Here is a 17,401-nt window from a genome sequence, read left to right as displayed (position 1 = left end):
TTCTCCAGACACATGGCTCAGCATGAATTCAAATTTACACCAAGTATCACAGACCAATAACTCAGCCATGCATTAATAGTAAATATGTCATTGCTCAAACAAAAATCCTTCCTTAAATCTTTGGCTTCACTTGCTCACAGGATACACACACATTGTATAACATCCATGCATGGACCTTCACACATTTACACTCATGAATCATTTATACACAGACAGGCACACCATAATCCCCACCCGGCCCCCCCAACCCTCCCTGACACCCCATTTCTCTCTCAGTCTCGGCAGGCTGCCAGCTCAACCCTCCCTCTTTCCCCGTCTCTCTTTCTCTCCCTCCCCAATTTCAGCCTCTCTTGCTCTGGATCTCTCTCGCTCTGTCTCTCTCTGTGTATTCTGTACACACCAGTCCGAACCTTCACAATGCTGCGCTCAACAAAGCAGTGATGCTGCTGCTGTTCCCAGACGTCCCTCACTGTGGACCGGCTCTGTGAGGCAGTGCAGCACCCAGGCATCATCAAAAACAGTCTGGAGTGGAGCAGGTGGACTGAGCAAGAGGAGAAAACACCATCACCTGTTTGGGGAATTTAGAACAACAAGAGGACAAATAATAAAAAAAACAAAAAGGAGTAGAAGGAGGAGGAGGAAGAGGGGAGTCTTGCAAAGCTGAGTCTATACCCACCCCTGCTTTCTCTCACATGCACACACACAGACACTCTCTCCCCCTGCCTGTCTTTTCTTCTGTCTCCCCCACTCTCTATGCTGGTGTGGTGAGCAGCAGGACGCTCTCCACTAAGCTGCATGGAGGCACAGGGAGGGGCAGGGAGCCCAGGTAAGAGCCTTTCCCCATTATTTCTTTCCTCTATATCACACTACAAATGCCTGTTTGTGGTAGAGTGGTTGCGTCTTCTGCAGGACTTGTGCTGTAAATTGCCTGTTGGTCTGCAGTGTCCTTTTTCTGTCTGTTGTTCATAATGTTTGCAACACAGGAGACACTGTCTGGGCATATTTGTGCACCTTAAACCAAGCGGTGTAGTAGTTTTATATAGTCATACTACACTGATAAAAGCATGTACTGTATATGGCCTTTGTGTATGAGCTGTGCAGAGAAGCCTGTGCTGTGTGGGGCTACTGCTGTGTAATGCATCAGTGCCTCTATTGTTTTGTTAGATTTAAACATTCAGAGGTTTAATACTTTATTTGTATTCTGGGCTCAGACGACATATAGGCATGTGACATGCCCCCGCAGGATAAGTGATGACTTTGCTCAAAAAAGGATTTGCATAATGTACACAGTGGCACGGCACAAAGAAATTAAAGTTTCAATTTCACCAAAAAACGGTTATAATAATAAGGATAGTGCATTTCATATACAGACGTAGGCTAAAGGTACTGAGACATAAAAACAACATAATTCAACAGTTCAAATAAATCAATCCAAAGTCAAACCACACAATTCCAAACAAGTAATTGAAAGTTAGTTAAAAGGAGCAAAGTAAAAAAAGGTGTGGCGGTTAAAGGAAAAAGAGGAACAGGTAAAAGAACAATCAGAGCGTGACATATTCATGGTAATGTCCAGAATGACCTGCCCATGAGAAACTGGAATATTATTTTCTCATTATTATGGGGTTGAATTACAGAGAGGGCGTCATTATTATGATGAAAGGGGTCATAAAGTAGGAGGAAACATTTATAACAAGGTAGACTCTGCACAGGCACCATCTGTGCAGATTTGTGTAAATATTAATACAGAATATACTGTGAAGGTGGCGAGAAATCCTCAGGTACATTGATGTGGGGTTGAGCCATGGGTGTTAATCCCCTCTCTGTGTGAGCCACATGGTGAAAATGCAGATTGATTTATTGAACCAGGACACTGAGTTTGGTTCAGCTGCTGGCAAACGTACACAGACACCCACGGCTACATGTGTGAGCGCCGACCATCTTTTACCAGCAGCATCTTACAATATTTACTTGGGGCCTTGTCACAGTCAACTCAGCAGGTGGTGGCTCGATTCGGCCATCTGTGCAATCTCTCCTCCATCTTTAAATGCAAATAAGTGACTTTGAATGACTTTACTGAGTGTTCTTTTCGTCTGCCACTGAGCCAACTTATCCAAGCAGGCGCTCCTGATTTAATCCAGAATCTGGTATGAGCATGTTTTCATAGATAGATAGACAGAAGGATAGAGAGATAGATGAATAGTCTATGCTCCACTGACACAGCAGTATGTCAATACTGAGTGTTTGCTGAAGAAGGTGATTCAAAGGGAAACAGGAGCTGCTTTTACACGGTCGTAACAAACGTTTAATTATAACAACAGAGGTAAACCTACAGTCTTTCAGTTTGTGCGGCCTCTCACCGGGGGAATCGATACATCACGACATCAAGCAATCAACTTCTCAGGGCGAACTCAAAACTCTGGCTCAGCCTTGTATCGAACACTCTTTTCTGAAATCTGAAATACAACAGTTTTGCGACATATTGCGAGGAGAAACGGTACCGGCCATCTGGCGCGGCTCATTGGGAAGCCATGCTTTACACCCACACTACTCCATCATCTCTGCGTGACATCATAAAAACAGCCACACTGCTGTCACTTTGATCAATGCTGTTTTTATGTCTCCTTCACGCCTGAGACAACAGCACCCACACAGGCATTATTCTAATTCAGGTAGCCTGTCCGTCCCTGTTCACCCTGAACTACGTATCTCAAGAACGTCTCGAGAGTATCCTTTTTTAGGTTGGCACAAACATTCACTTGGATTGAACGATGAATTGATTTGGGTCACTATGACCCGTCAAGCCTTATTTTTTGCTTTATGAATTATTTCATATTTGGCACAAATGGAGTCACGGATGTATTTCCTAGTTTTGGGTGACCAGTGCTCAAGGTCAAACATCCAATTCCCTGTCATGACGTGCTGATGTTGAAAAAAGACATTTGAACAGACTGAAACTTGGTCAGTGGATGCATACAACCATTGGGCAATTATTACATTTTCCAGTATTCCGTTTCATTTAAATACCTTGAGTTTTGTTTTAGCTGTATCTAACTTTGAGGATTCCTTCTACTAAATATGCAGCCGTGCCTCCATCCCTCAGTCTCATCACACTGTGTTTTCAGCTGTGCCAAGCGGACCGGCCTTTAACCTTTATCAGGTGTAATTACTTAAACTTAAAAACTTAATGCACACTCTTGCATATTGACAGGATGCTATTTTAAGTGCTTTCCATTTTCAGGCTCCGTAATGCCCCTGTGAAAACACAGGTCGCTGTTTTGAGTGGATGCCTGAGATGTTGTTTTTTTTGCACTGGCTAGAATACAAGCGACTGTTGAATCAGGTGTGTACTCACTCATTAAGTGTTTTTTTAAAAGGAAGCGGCAACATTTGGTACCTACTTCTTTTATTCTATATTTAAAATCATTCAAAGTGATAAAGATCTCAAGATTGAGTTCAGATTAAAGATCATTGCACAACCAAGAGCCATGGAAGGAAAGGCTTTAACGAGCATGTTTCTGTTCAGACAGAAAACTCTTGAACTGTGACATATTACTGCCTTGTCTGCTAAATCTGCGAAAACCTCTAAATCAATTAATTCTTTTAAATCTAGCCTGAAAACTTATAATAAAATTATCATCACTGCTGCACCTCAGCCCAACTGCAACTTTTAGTCTCTTTTATTTTCCCTTTTCTCCCTTCATCTCTATTAAAATGTTTTTATTGTGTTGTATTATGCCTTTTATATATTTTTAATGCTGTTGTATTTTTCTTTCTTTTTTCTATTGTAAAGCACTTTGAAATGCCTTGTTGTTGAACTGTGCTATATAAATAAACTTGCCTCGCCTTGTGAGAGTGAAAATTTGACTCAAGTAAGAAGGAAGTTCACCTGAGATAATTTTACACAATGATAACAATAATGTAGGTGGTGAGGGATGGCCGATGGCTGTATAAAGTACAGCGATGGGCAACATGCCATCCAGCACTGATAATTACTGCAATAAAAATCGAATAACTAATGACAGATTTTTCGCTTTGCCCCCGTCTTTGTTTCAATGCTTACAGAGCCCAATAAAGACATCCAGAAGCTGCTGAAACCCTCCAGCTCAGGAGACCTAAACAAGGAGCTGTTCCAGCACCCAGCAGGGGACGAGGAGAGCTGCCTGTCAGGACACACTGCGAGCCTGCTGCACATCACTGAGAGGAGACGTGAGTAGCAAGGGAATGGGGGAATGGGGGGGACAGATATTAACAGTGATAAATATTCATTGGTGGTAAAGAGGCAATGCAGGTTGCATGAGTGGAAAAACAGCCTTGACCGAGATAAACAATCGATAGCAGGATCACTCAATAAAAGAGATAAGAGAGGAGGGAAAAGATATCCTACTTGTGTTCAAGAGAGTCTTAATATTATCACTCATGACTGGATCGATTGGAATTAAAATCCCACATGGCATAATCTCATGTTTTAGACCTGTTGAACATTAATACATTACTTACACACACATCACTCGACAGTTAACTGAATCTGCATCATTGTTGGGCAACAGAAATCTCTAAAATGGTCAGGGATGTTGTTCCAGATTTGAGTCTACTGTATGTATGAAATAATTATCTCTAGTTATTTTTGTAATTGATACGGTCCTGTCTTGTGTCTTTAATTTGACAATAGTGGAGCATTTCACGTTGCATTTTTAACTCCTGGTGTATTTTCTAAAAGTAGTTTCTTGAATAAGCCTTTGATATTATTTTTTCCCGGCCCCTCATCTAATGGCAGCCAAACAAATTTGCCGACCCCCCTGATCTACACTGATGCAGTCAGAGTTGATCTTGAACCCGAGTGAGCGATCACTGCCTACTTTATAGGTATTCTGCTCTCACATTCTCAAAGACGACTGCAGCTCGGCCTCGGTTGAAAGGACTCATTGTGCATCACTAGCACACAGAGGCTTCGCTGTACGCGCCGGTCACAGAGCACTGAGTGCAGAAGCACAGACACGGATTCTGAGGCTACATGAGTGACAAGGCGGCCTTTATCTGCTTCACCAACACTTTTTTTTAAAGACAACTCCTCCAGAGGCTAATGTGACCCATTGGAGCTAATAGTGTGTGGCATGAAAGGTAGAAAAAGAGGAGCCAAGACCAACATAATAAAAAACCATTGGTGGTTCAAATATTTACAGAAAGCTTTTAGGGGACCGCAGTTACTCTTGTCATTGGCTACAATAATTTTAGGTCGACATGAAACAGCTTTAAACAGCCTACAAAGTCAACGTCCTGAAGAAGAGCATGTTTTCAGCTGAACCAGATACACACACGATTTTACACTGCTGGTACTTCTTTAGCACCAGCTCTGGCGAGGTTCCAAGCGAGCTGAGCTGACGTCCACAGACTGCCGGCCACTGATGATGGTGACAGCTGTGAGATAATTAGAGAACATAACAGTGATTTTGACTTTATTCATTATTCATTATTATTATTATTATTCATTGGTTTAGGTAGTAAAACCTGTGATTACGTTTGGCTTGGAGACAGTGGCAGGAGATGGAGCTGGAGCTGGAGGTGGCAGAGCTGAAGATGCTGAGATATCGGGAGTGCCCATGATGGACAGGATTAGAAATGAGCATATCTGAGGGACAGCTCAGGTTGAACGGTTTATAAATAATGTCAGAGAGTGAGACCATCTCAGGTTGAGATGGTTTGGTCACATGCAGAGAAGGGACAGTGATTATATTGGACAAAGAATGGAAAAGAGGACGACCAGAGAGAAGGTTCAGGTTTGTGTTCAGGACACAAGGGAGAAGACAATATGGAGGCTGATGATCCGCTGTGATGAGCCCGAAAGGGAGAAGCTGAAAGTAGAAATAGGAGAAGCCTATGTACTTTAGACTTACATTTATCGTGTGCCTCCATGTTCCTACATCAGCCTGAATGGACAAACCAGGTGGAGTGCTTGAGAAAGGGAGGGAGAGCAGAGTTTTGTTTATGGTCTGCATGTCACAAATTCATGCACACTGGACCTTTAAGCTTGACATGGACATGAATAAACAGTGTAATGTACAAACAACACAATAATATATGCCAGAGCAGCATTTACCATAAAGTGAGAGGTTTTTTCGGGTTTGATCCGACACTGTAAATAAAAGAACGTGTCATTTAGAAAGGAAAATAGTGTCAAATTCTTGGCATTGTGTGTTTGGTATTCATTTTAAGCAGCTTTCAGAGCTCAGTCATTTTTATAAACTGTATTGAACCCAGAGAGAGAAGGGGATTACCTACACACATTTAACTTGCAAGGCACCTCCTCTATGCTCTTTTTCTCTTATTCTTCCGAATGTGAACTTCTCCCTCCTCCCCACACGCCCTATTCTTTGTTCCTAATCCATCTGTACCTTTCCTCCATAGGGAGGAAACAGAACAAAGGGTAATTCATACAGTATTGAATCATCTGCATCTACAAATTTGCTTAAAATAATAAGATGAATCAAGAAAGTCTTAATGGATCTACAGAAGAAGTACATCTATTGGTGTTTTACAATAATAATCTGCTTTAGACACAGTCCTTTATAGTCCGAGTGTGAATTCTATTGTCAGTCATCCCTAATGACATCTCATCGCACCCCCCCCGGATTGGCGTTTGAAAAGGAGGGAGTTGTTTCACTGTGTCTGCCTGGGAGAGAAAATGCATTGATCAATTATTCAAGGAGAAAGGAGGGGAAGAAGGGGAAAAGAGCTGAGGGCGAGGCAGCGAGAAGAAGTGGAGTCAAGCATGTAACCAGTTGAAAACTAGGAAAATGAGTCAGGGAATGTATACTTTTTCATCTTTCTCTTCTTTGACCACCATGGGTTTTTTTTTTTGGTTTCACAATTTTCCTTGCCTTGACCCACACTTCTCTGGTGTGTCATGATCTCCTCCTCTACAATTTTCAGCCTCCCTGCTTCATTGCTTTCATGTTTCTTCACTCTTCCTAAAAAATGGGGTCAAAACGAAGGATAGCTTTAGAAGTAAGCATTTTGCAGCCTTTGGGAAAAGTAAAATATATTTAAAAAAAACTATTACTATAAACTATAAACTATAAACTAGCATTCTGAGGTCAAGAGAAAATAGGAAACAATGTGTTTTTTTTTTTATTTTCACTGAATATAAATGACCTCTAACACTTTATGCACGTTTCTATTGCTGCTGTGTTGGCTTATCAGCAAATGATTTCCTGATACAGCCACTTATCTGGGCTCTATGTGCTGCAAAGTTCTTCTAATTTAACAAGCAACTGAAAAAGTTATTGAATAAGGAGTTACAGATGCTCTAAATCAGGTTTTGGTTGTGATAGAAGTGCAGGGCTGCAAGTAGTTACTATTATTTTTAATCATCGATTCATATCTCAATCACTTTCTTGGTGAATTTACAGATTTATAAGATGATTTAAAGATGTGAACGACGCTCACTTCAGTTTCTTTGTATCCCTGCCACAAAGGAACAACAAATGTAAAAACAAACACAACATCATTAATGTTTTGGTCCTTGGATTGAATATTATTTCAACTCCAAAGCCTCTAAATGTTAATTTCTTATTTGTATTCCTTCAGAGTCGCTGCCTCCTTACCTTTGTATTCCTCCCGTCTCCTGGCATTTCTGGTGTCGTGTATATTTTTAATCATCTTTGAAACTTGTCACAGTGACCCGCCACCGCTTCAGCATAATGATCAGCCCTTTCTTAGATCAATATGTTCTCAATCAGGAGAGGGATGCATGGCATTAAAGGCAGCAGCAGCAAATAGAACGGGCTCTGCCTCTGTAGCCTGAAAAAAAAAACAAAAAAAAAAACCTGGAAAACAGCGAATAAACAATGTGGGATAATAACAGCATTCAGCCCGTCACGAGACCCATCATTCAGTCAGACACTGAAGTCTCTAAACATCTCTCTCACAAGATTGGTGCATTTGTTCAGCTCTATTACTCACATTCACTTCCTGTATGATAAATGAAGACAATCCCATGTTCTATGTTTCACTTTACCTACGTTAACATTTTCACGTGGTTGACACACTGATGCCCAGCATACGTGATACTGACCCTGCAGAAGACGACCTGCTAAAGAGTCACTATGTTTGTATGGAAATTAACATATGCAACACACACACATGAGGAAAAAGAGAGCACAATGGGTTAAAGCTAGGGTTGCCAAGTCTGGAAAAGCTAGCAAATATCAGGCTACACCATGAAAAAAGTGCAACAATACCTCCCACCCCCCTCTCTAAACCTCTCGGCAAAGCTCCGCCTCAAATACAATGGAAGTATAAAATGTTGGCTGCACTTTTTCTGCCATTTTCCGTTGCAAGTTAACTTCTGGCTATCATGTCTGCTTCAGCGGTATGTGTCTAACATCATTGTCAGAGAAAAATTCGATTTTGTACAAATCTGCAAATCCCAAATGTGTTAAATATTTATATATCTTTGTATGTACAATGACCTGTGGTCAGGCTTAGGTACAAAAAGCACCTGGTTCTTCTTTTTTTTCCTCATAACACAACACACAGACACAGAATTCAGTCTTGGACTGTGGTCAGCTGATCTGTGGCGCCATGTTTCATGACACTTCCTCCGCTTCCAGGCAAGAGTTTTGCCCATTTAAATAAAATATGTTTCAGGAACAGATTAAAGAAAAGTGGTTATCCTACAGCTTCTGCTTCAGTCGTCACTGAATATCATTCATCTGACACTTTTGCTTCAGACGCAGATTCAAGAAATCCAATGACAGTACACAACTGTACAAGATGCAACAGATTTGAAACAGATTTCACCATAGTATCACGAGAGTAATGTAATAATTTCATATGAGTTGAGATTAATGAGCAGCATGACATTGTGGATTAAGGGGCTCTGTTTTCATAATCAAACCATTTAAAGTAAATACATACACAAAATAACAACTCATTTATCTCTCTCTGTGCCTCATAGAACCACTGAGCAGTGTATCTTCTTTAGAGGTGCACTTTGACCTCTTGGACCTGACTGAGCTGACTGACATGTCCGACCAGGAATTGGCCGAGGTGTTTGTTGACTCTGAGGAGGAAAACCACAACGAGTTTCCAGCAGGTAAGAACAAATATTCATTTTTATTTAACCTTTATTTTACTAGAAAGTCACATGAAGAGTGGAATCTCTCAGAGGCCGAGACCTAAATCAATGCGTGTGCAGACTAATACTGTATAAGGGAATCTATGGGGATCTCCTATACTCCTTTGAGTAATGATTATTCTCTCATCACATTTACTCCTCCACAGCTTCCAAAGCTGCAGGAAAATAATAGAGAAATAGTTGATTGTTGAGTGTCACGCTGAGGTTGTTACAAACTAATGTTCTGGGCTAAAAAGCTGGCACAAGCTTCATATGTGTCAGATAATCCAAAGGAATCTCCCCAATTTTTAAATGCTTTGCTGATATTGTCACATTTTGTTGTCCAACCCCCTTTTTTAAGTTGCTTTGCAGTGTAGGTATTGTTGCAGGAATAGTGATGTGTATGCACAGCTCCTCAAGACAACTGAACTGTCCCTTGATCAAAACTCTGGCAGGAAACCGAGTTTAGAGCAGGTGCAGAAGATTAGTTCTCCCCCTGATCTCTAGATTTGAATTATACTGAAAGGTTATTATATGGAATAAATGATTAATAACACGCAGCAAAATATTTTGTCTACCCCAGTATTTTTAACCCCTTTAAATTGCACATCTTATATTGATTAACAATTACACAAACTTTTTCTAATTTTCTTATTAAATATGTGTGACAGTTTTGTGTTTTAATGTTGACCTTGAAGAACATCACACTCTGACCCATGAGCCACATTATGTCAATAATATCGTCAGTCACAAACATACAGTATGAATATTGATGAGACACTTCACTGTGTAGCAGGTAAAGAATAAAGATCAGCATATCAGTCACTGAACTGAGCAAAAAAAAATGAAATTAGGAGAAAAAAAAATCATTCCTATGTTTTATTTATGATCCGGGAGACTTATCATAAATTGCTCCTCCACAAATCCTCTTAACTCTCAGCTCACACAAAGGATTACAAGGCGGCTCAAGAAGTAACGTTAACTATTTCAGATTACGCCAAAACATTTGATATTTATAATTTAATATTTTTTGTTCTATGAAGCCATTTGTAAATAAATAACTAATAAATAACTGATTGCTCTAGAAACGTTCTATTTGAGAACTGCTTTAAACATCTTACAAATGGTAGGCTGAACATATATATAATTCTCCTGGTCTTTCGGATGGGGAAAGAAAAAAGAAAGGGAAAAAGCTCTAATTGTAATCCACTGAAACACACAGTGTGGATTAAAAAAAAAAAAAGATTATGTATGGTCAGGTAGACTCACTCAGTCATCCAAACACTTCATAAAAGTGTTTTTTCCTCACATTCTCTCCACATTTACACATTCTAGGTTCTCCCCTTTGTCTCTTTTCTATTGTTTTTTTTATACGTATATAAAACATTGCTCCATATCAAGACATTGCCTGTGAAGTGTAAAGTGTAAATTATGGTGACAGTGGGTCATCCGAATGGTGCTGCAGTCAATTATTCATAGTAAAGATGCTTGTGTCAGAACCATATCTGTGCAAAAAAAAGAATTGTTCCATTTATTCCATTGTAAAACTTTAGTCAGTGTGGGATGTAGCAGTGGTGCCTCACATGGATGGATAGATGGATGGAAGGATGACTTTCTGCCCTATGTCAGCTGGGATTGGCACAGCACCCCCCACGACCCCTATGTGGAGGATAAAGCATAAGAAGATGGATGGATGCAATTGTTAAATAATTTATATGAAACTAATCATTTATATCAGGTGTGACTGTTCGTATATAAAAGTAAACTGGATCATTGACATGAATGAAAACTGATTCACGCATTTTATGACTTGATGCATATTTTGAAAATCATATTCTTTTATAAAAATGAATTCTGTGTCGTTGAGCTTGATTCAAAAGTGATGCACACATGCAAATCTGACAACATTCAGATTCACTCAACAATGAAACAGCTTAACACAGGTTGTGTTGAAGACAGCGGATCAACAAACAACAACAGTTTATATTGTACAGTATACAAAAAAAAACATGGTCCCACACCTAATAGGCTTTGCCCCCCCTCGTTTTCAGCTGTGACCAATAAGCAGGATCATCAACAGCTGAGAGGCTTCCTGCATGGGGCTTCCTCACATCAGCTGTTCTGCTGCCTGCTAATCAAGACAAAGTCCTGCTGTCAGCAAATGCACAGCTGCACACCACAATTACGTTGTTAAATTATTTAATTTCACCCAAAACTCCCAACATGGTTAAATGGTTAATGGTTAAACTGACTTTTGATGAGAATCTTCTGCCTCATTTGCCTTGTTTTTGTGTTAACTTCAGAATGCATCATGCAAATCCTTGCACCCACAGATTAACTGTTTCGATTTGGTCAAATATCCAGGTCAAGGTGGCCTCAGACAATAACTTTTCTGTCTTTTTAAAGTGCATATTATATGAATCTGGGGAAAAGAAATGTGTTGACTAAAACTGCGTCTTTAAGCAGGGGCTAGGTTTTTAATTATTATAAGTGACAATTTTGCAGTAAAAATCATTTTTCGCCTCCTCTATTTTTATCTGTGCGAGCCTCAAACAGAAATAGATCAGTCTGCTGTGAAAGCAGCAAACATTTTCTTCCTTGCTAAATGCTTAACCTCAGATACAGCACTCTGTGGTGTGTGTGTCTTTGTGTTCAACTTAACTTCCAGACACTTCTCACGCCTTGACATTTTTACATCTCGCACAATCCTCCTCTCTTTGTTCTCCCTCGACTCGTCACTTTCTCAAAAGTGGCTCATGCAGTGGAAAGATGGCAATCTGAGCCTGAAGCCGCAGAAGACTGTAAATAAACTGTGAGAATCTGCAGGCAGACAGAGAGACAGACAGACAGAGAGACAGACAGACAGACTCATTTAGAACTTCAAGGAAGACAAAAAAACACATTCCAGTCATTTTCTTTCGTCATGGTATCAAAAATAATTTGATCATTTTGATTTCCAAGAATAGTTTCACGTGAACAGACAGATACAGTATGCTCGGTGCTGCAGTGAAGCCACAGAGGAAGAGAATGAATGACAGTCATTAGCCACTGACAAAACAGTGCAACGGCATCATTAATTATTCATAATTATTATTATTATTATTATTATTATTAATTATGCATAGGGTAAACATTAGTTAATGTGCTATACGTGCCAGGGTCAGTAGGTTAAATTCCGTCCAGGGCAAATTAATGTGCAAGCAAGTGTTGTGGTGCAAGTCATTGAGGGTGGAATTGCTGTCGTGTGCAAACTGACAAGGGTGTGAGTGTACGTGTGTGTGTGTGTGTGTGTGTGTGTGTGTGTGTGTGTGTGTGTGTGTGTGTGTGTGTGTGTGTGCGCGACAGAGAGAGGGAGAAACAGCAACGCACTCAGCTTCTCTTTTCTTTGAAGTCGATTTCATTTTCAGCCGTGTAACTCCATGCATCACAAGTTCTTTACTATTCTATTTCATCCATCTCCTACCGCTTTATCCTCCACATATGAGGGTCACAGCTGACGTAGGGCAAAAGGCGGGGGTCACACCCTGGACAGGTCACACACAGGGCCACACAGAGAGAAAATAAGCATTCACTCTCACACTCACACCTACCGTCAATTTAGAGTGTCCAATTTGCCTAATCGCCAAACCTGCATGTTTTTAGACTGTGGGAGGAAACCCACGCACACAGGGAGAACATCCATCCATCCATCCATCCATCCATCATCTACCACTTTATCCTCCACCAGAGGGTCGCAGGGGGGTGCTGTGCCAATCTCAGCTACATCGGGCGATAGGTGGGGTACACCCTAGACAGTTCACCAGTCCATCGCAGGGCCACAGGGAGAACATGACACTTATAAATCTAAGATATTGAAAATACCAATAGTGAAACATGGCAATTTGAATTGTGACAAAGGCAGTTTGAGGAGAAAGTTTTGGTTGATTTAATCACTAAGCCGTCTCTGACTTCACTGCGGGGTAGAAAGATGAGTATTTTAAATAATGTGCGTTAATTTATCAGTGTGCAACTATTAACTGCCAATTATTTTGCCAATCACTTGATTGGTTTTAAGTATTTGTTTTATTTCTGTGTGACAGGAAACTGAACGTCTGTGTTTGCCGACAAGAAGACAAACACGTTTTTCACCACGTCACGGACCGGAGGCACAAATCAATTACTCAATAAAGAAAATGACAGATTAATTTATGACGGAAATAATCATTAGTCGCAGCCCCGACAAATGAGTTTGCATTGTACAGTAAATGTGGGTCAAGCTGCATTGAGCAATGAGCACGGCTCTGTGGAGAAACTGCCAAATGTGTGGCAAGCATGACCGAGTTGTGGAAGAGAGGAGAGGAGAGGAGAGGAGAGGAGAGGAGAGGAGAGGAGAGGAGAGGAGAGGAGAGCAAGGGTAGCGGCTAAATGCAGGCTCTTGAATAATTTACTATTCCATGCAGAAACAAAGTCCTTCAAAAGCCATTCAACACTTAAAATACATCATAACCCATGTAACTGCATGAGCACATGATTTATAGATGACCTGTGTCTTGTTTGTTTTTGTTTACTCTGGTATTTCTGTTGTAATTTTCCCGCATCACATCGGTGTTGTTTCATTTTCATTCCAGAACAGCTTCAGAGCGACTGAACGAAAAGGTCGACTTTGTTTTTTTTCGTTTGCGCTTTGTTTTAAGATCGAATGAGATTCATGACCCATTAAGTTTTGCCACTGTCACAGGCTTTAGCCTCCCATTCTCCTGTTGGAGCCGAGGCACAGTTTTAACCGATGACACTGCAGAACATGATTGTGTTGCTGTGTGGTGGATGTTTTCACGATGAAGTGCTTTAGAGCTGGCATTTGTAACTGGGCAAATAATAGGGTACATTACATTCACTGTACATTCACTTCTTATAATAAATGTATTCATATTCTTGTAGTTAGTTACTCTGCTTGTAACGTTTTTTTAATAAATGTTCATCCTGTAAAGCACTTTTTAACTTGTGCTATATATATATTTATTAATTTTAGCGTAGTGTATTGTGCTTATTTCATGAGCACAGTCCAAAGGCATGTAAACGGGGACAAATGGAGACTTAACTGACTGTCATTGGCCGTTTGTCTCTGTATGTGTAGGATGGTGAGAATGTCCAGGGTGACCCCAGCTCCCCCTGCAAAGCTCAAAAGGCTAAGCGCTATAGAGACTGATTTGAAATGTGTAAGAGAGTAAACACAACTCTACACAAGCGACCTACTGTCACAACACAAAAGCTACCACACCAGAATATAAATAAATCTGTAATTGTACATGATCCGTGATGCCAAAAGGAGACGTTTCAAATCACCCAACCCCTGCAGTGGTGTGACTGTTTTTCAGTTTGCCAGAATTGAGGCATGCAGTGAAGTTTTATCCCTTTAAAAGATGCCGTGCAGCTTTAAAAGCCAGAGACTGCCTTTTATAGCTGCTCTGTAAATGTAAGTGGTCAGATTCCAGCTCAACTTTCTGCATTTTGGGGGAGGTAAATTCTATGTCTTTTTACATAGAATTATTATCACTATCCTAGAAACCTCCCCCAGTTCACCAACACAAACTCTGTTTTTATGAACACCAAGAATCCAGGATTAATCCAATTTAAGAAGTCTTAATCGGATTATAATGTCCTACTGGAGTTCATAATGATTATAATGATCCTGGAGTACTGCTGTTGTGTCTTCATGAGTTTCTAGTGTTTATAGTTATGCAGCAACACACTGACAGAAGAATATTAATGGCCCGCTAATGGCAGGGCTGTTGGCAAACACAGACAACAGAGTTTTGTCTGTATGTATCATAAAGAGAACATAGATAATCTGTTTGGGGTTATAGAGTTTATAATGACCTTGCCTCACAGCATGTTCATAATAATTTGTTTTCTCATTTTAAATAGCATAGCGTTTAACAGCAAAAACACAATCAGCAGGTCCGTGACACAGACTCTTCCACACTGCTGAGGAGGTTGTTGTCCCACTTATTAGAACCCAGTGGGGATACCATCAATCTTCTAAAATCAATAAAGTGTTCTCTGCCTTCCTCGCTCAGTTTAATGTGTGTGAGGATATGGAAGCGGCCTTGAGGAGATATATAGTATAAGCCAGGTACTTAGAATAATATCACTCAGGAGAGCCCACAGTGGATGATGCTGTAACCAGTGAAAGACAGAGAGACAATTCCTCTCATTCTTTTTGTTGCCTGGATTTCATCCTTGAAGGTCAGACACCGCCACCAAGAGGTTAGAAGGGGAACTGGCTAAAGTGAACAGTTTTCTAAAGGATGGCCATGCTGCAGAGAGATTACATATTTATACAAACAAAACAAAAAACAGGTGTGAACACAATTGGAAATTATATATATTGCATGATATATTATATACAGTATATAAAAACGTATTCACTTTTTTCATTCTATATTAACACCATGATTGGTGCAATACCAACGATCTTGAATCAACAGTAAAGGCAATATACTCTATCTTAATCTTCCGAGGCCTCTGTTGTAACAGCAAATGTTTTCAAGAGCTCAAGAAATTTGTCAGGACCAGTGGTCCTCATGGAGACCAAAACAAGGTCCTAATGAAGCAGAAACTGGTCAAATTTAGGGCTAAGATTTAGGATAGGCTTAAGGTTAGGGATAAAGGTTTTGTTAGGCTGTTAAAATGAATGGAAGTTGATGCAATGTCTTAATAAGAATAGCTGTGCAAACCGGTGCATATGTGTGTGCGTGTCTGTGTGAGCTCAGGGCAGAGAGGCCCGAGCAAATCATAGCGGATCAAAACAAGCCAATTAAAAACAAAGCAATTAAAGTGCAACCAATTACATCAAACACAGGCAATATGAAATTAATGCCACTACGCGCCAGCTCTAAATAAAGCTCTACTACAGCCTACAGCTGCACTACTTTTATATACTGTATATTTATATACATATACACTTATTTATTTTTAAGTCTTCTTAAGTCTAAGTCTACAGCTGAGCTACATGAAAAACCTGGTCACTATAAATAAAGTGGCTGCTGAAAGGTGAGGTGATCCAAGTGATTGCCAATTTCTGATTTGTCTGATCAGATACTTGACATTGGGATTGGCACCATTGTCTGCCAAGACTCAGAATTCCCGCAAGTCACGAGTCACTGTGTGTTTGGTTCGCAGGTTCCCAGCAGCCTGTGCTGCCCAAATGTGGGTACATGCGCTCGCCCTCATGGACACGCTGCAGCAAAGTGGAGTCCCCGCGCGAGAGAAAACACCACAGCGACTCAGACACGGCAGAGCCCCTAATGAAGCTGGAGAGGCCCAAGCAGCCGTGACGTCTGGTGTGAATGTGAATCTGCCAGACAGCAGAGAGAGGAAAGCCGGAGCCAGACAGACCGAGTCAGACTCACATGCTGTAATGTCTCATGGTGCTGAACAGAAGAGTTCAGATCAAACTCTGGACACTGTGCTCTGTACTAAAGATGTGCAATACACTCTCTCCTCTCTCCCTCTCCTTCTTTCTCTCCCTCTGTCTCTCACACACCCACACACACACGCAATCATGGTAAATCGATGCACTCTGGGCAGCCAGATGTTTTTCAGTTTTGTTTTTAGATGATATACAGGGTATGAGGCCAGCAGAGTTACAGGGCCTCCATCTTAACCACCTCTCAGGATAAGAAACAGTGGACGGTCATCGTGATCAGTGCTGAGAGTTGTGTTCACACGTTCACACTGCATTCCCGGGACACAAGCTGAAGAATTAATCAGTCGCGTCAAATATCGCGCCGTTACTTCATGTGCCGTTTGAAAATGTCACAGGGTTAAATAAGCAACTTAAACAATGCATATCATACCACCTCCATCTTAAAGCAACACTATGTGACTTTCGATGACTTCCGAGCATAGACCTTATATAAAACATGGATGTTATCTGCTGTTTGCAGAACAAAAGCTTCAACTTCTCATTTCTGATTTGACAGACATCAACTGCAACCAGGCACCTACTGGACAATACCAGCTGTCAATCACAGTGGTGTCCACTCGTATGCGTTGTGATTTGTCATCTATTTTCCACATGACATCATGTGCTTTTGAAGAACTGAAACCTGGCAATTGAGACCAACGAAAACCTCAGGAAAAAAGTTATTGATAAAGTGAGATTTCCCATAGACCTCCACTCAAAGGGAGTTCTTTTTTAAATCAGTGAGCGGTTTACTTACATTTTACTTCCTGAGGCTTGCTTCACTTCTCAAACCTGGGTTGCAATTTGAGTGACTGACTATCAGAGGTGGAAAATGTTCA

The 17,401-nt window shown here is 40.7% G+C and overlaps 1 protein-coding gene across 1 annotated transcript; it reads left to right on the top strand.

Moving 5' to 3' along the window:
- The first annotated feature begins 734 nt into the window (after positions 1–734).
- dbndd1 (dysbindin domain containing 1) lies at positions 735–16,593 on the top strand. Its single transcript, XM_058629581.1, has 4 exons — positions 735–826; positions 4,063–4,206; positions 8,957–9,094; positions 16,277–16,593. Exons 1-4 carry the CDS (start codon positions 796–798, stop codon positions 16,429–16,431), a joined length of 468 nt encoding a protein of 155 aa, XP_058485564.1. The 5' UTR covers positions 735–795; the 3' UTR covers positions 16,432–16,593.
- Positions 16,594–17,401: the final 808 nt, after the last annotated feature.

The sequence above is a fragment of the Solea solea genome, chromosome 5, assembly GCF_958295425.1.
Source record: "Solea solea chromosome 5, fSolSol10.1, whole genome shotgun sequence".
Taxonomy (NCBI): Eukaryota; Metazoa; Chordata; class Actinopteri; order Pleuronectiformes; family Soleidae; genus Solea; species Solea solea.
This window is presented reverse-complemented; position numbering and strand designations above follow the sequence as displayed.

Coding starts and splice junctions, on each gene's coding strand:
- dbndd1 (XM_058629581.1), top strand. CDS start 796: ATGGAGGCACAGGGAGGGGCAGGGAGCCCAG. Junction 827..4,062: donor GGGAGGGGCAGGGAGCCCAG/GTAAGAGCCTTT, acceptor CAATGCTTACAG/AGCCCAATAAAGACATCCAG. Junction 4,207..8,956: donor GCACATCACTGAGAGGAGAC/GTGAGTAGCAAG, acceptor TGTGCCTCATAG/AACCACTGAGCAGTGTATCT.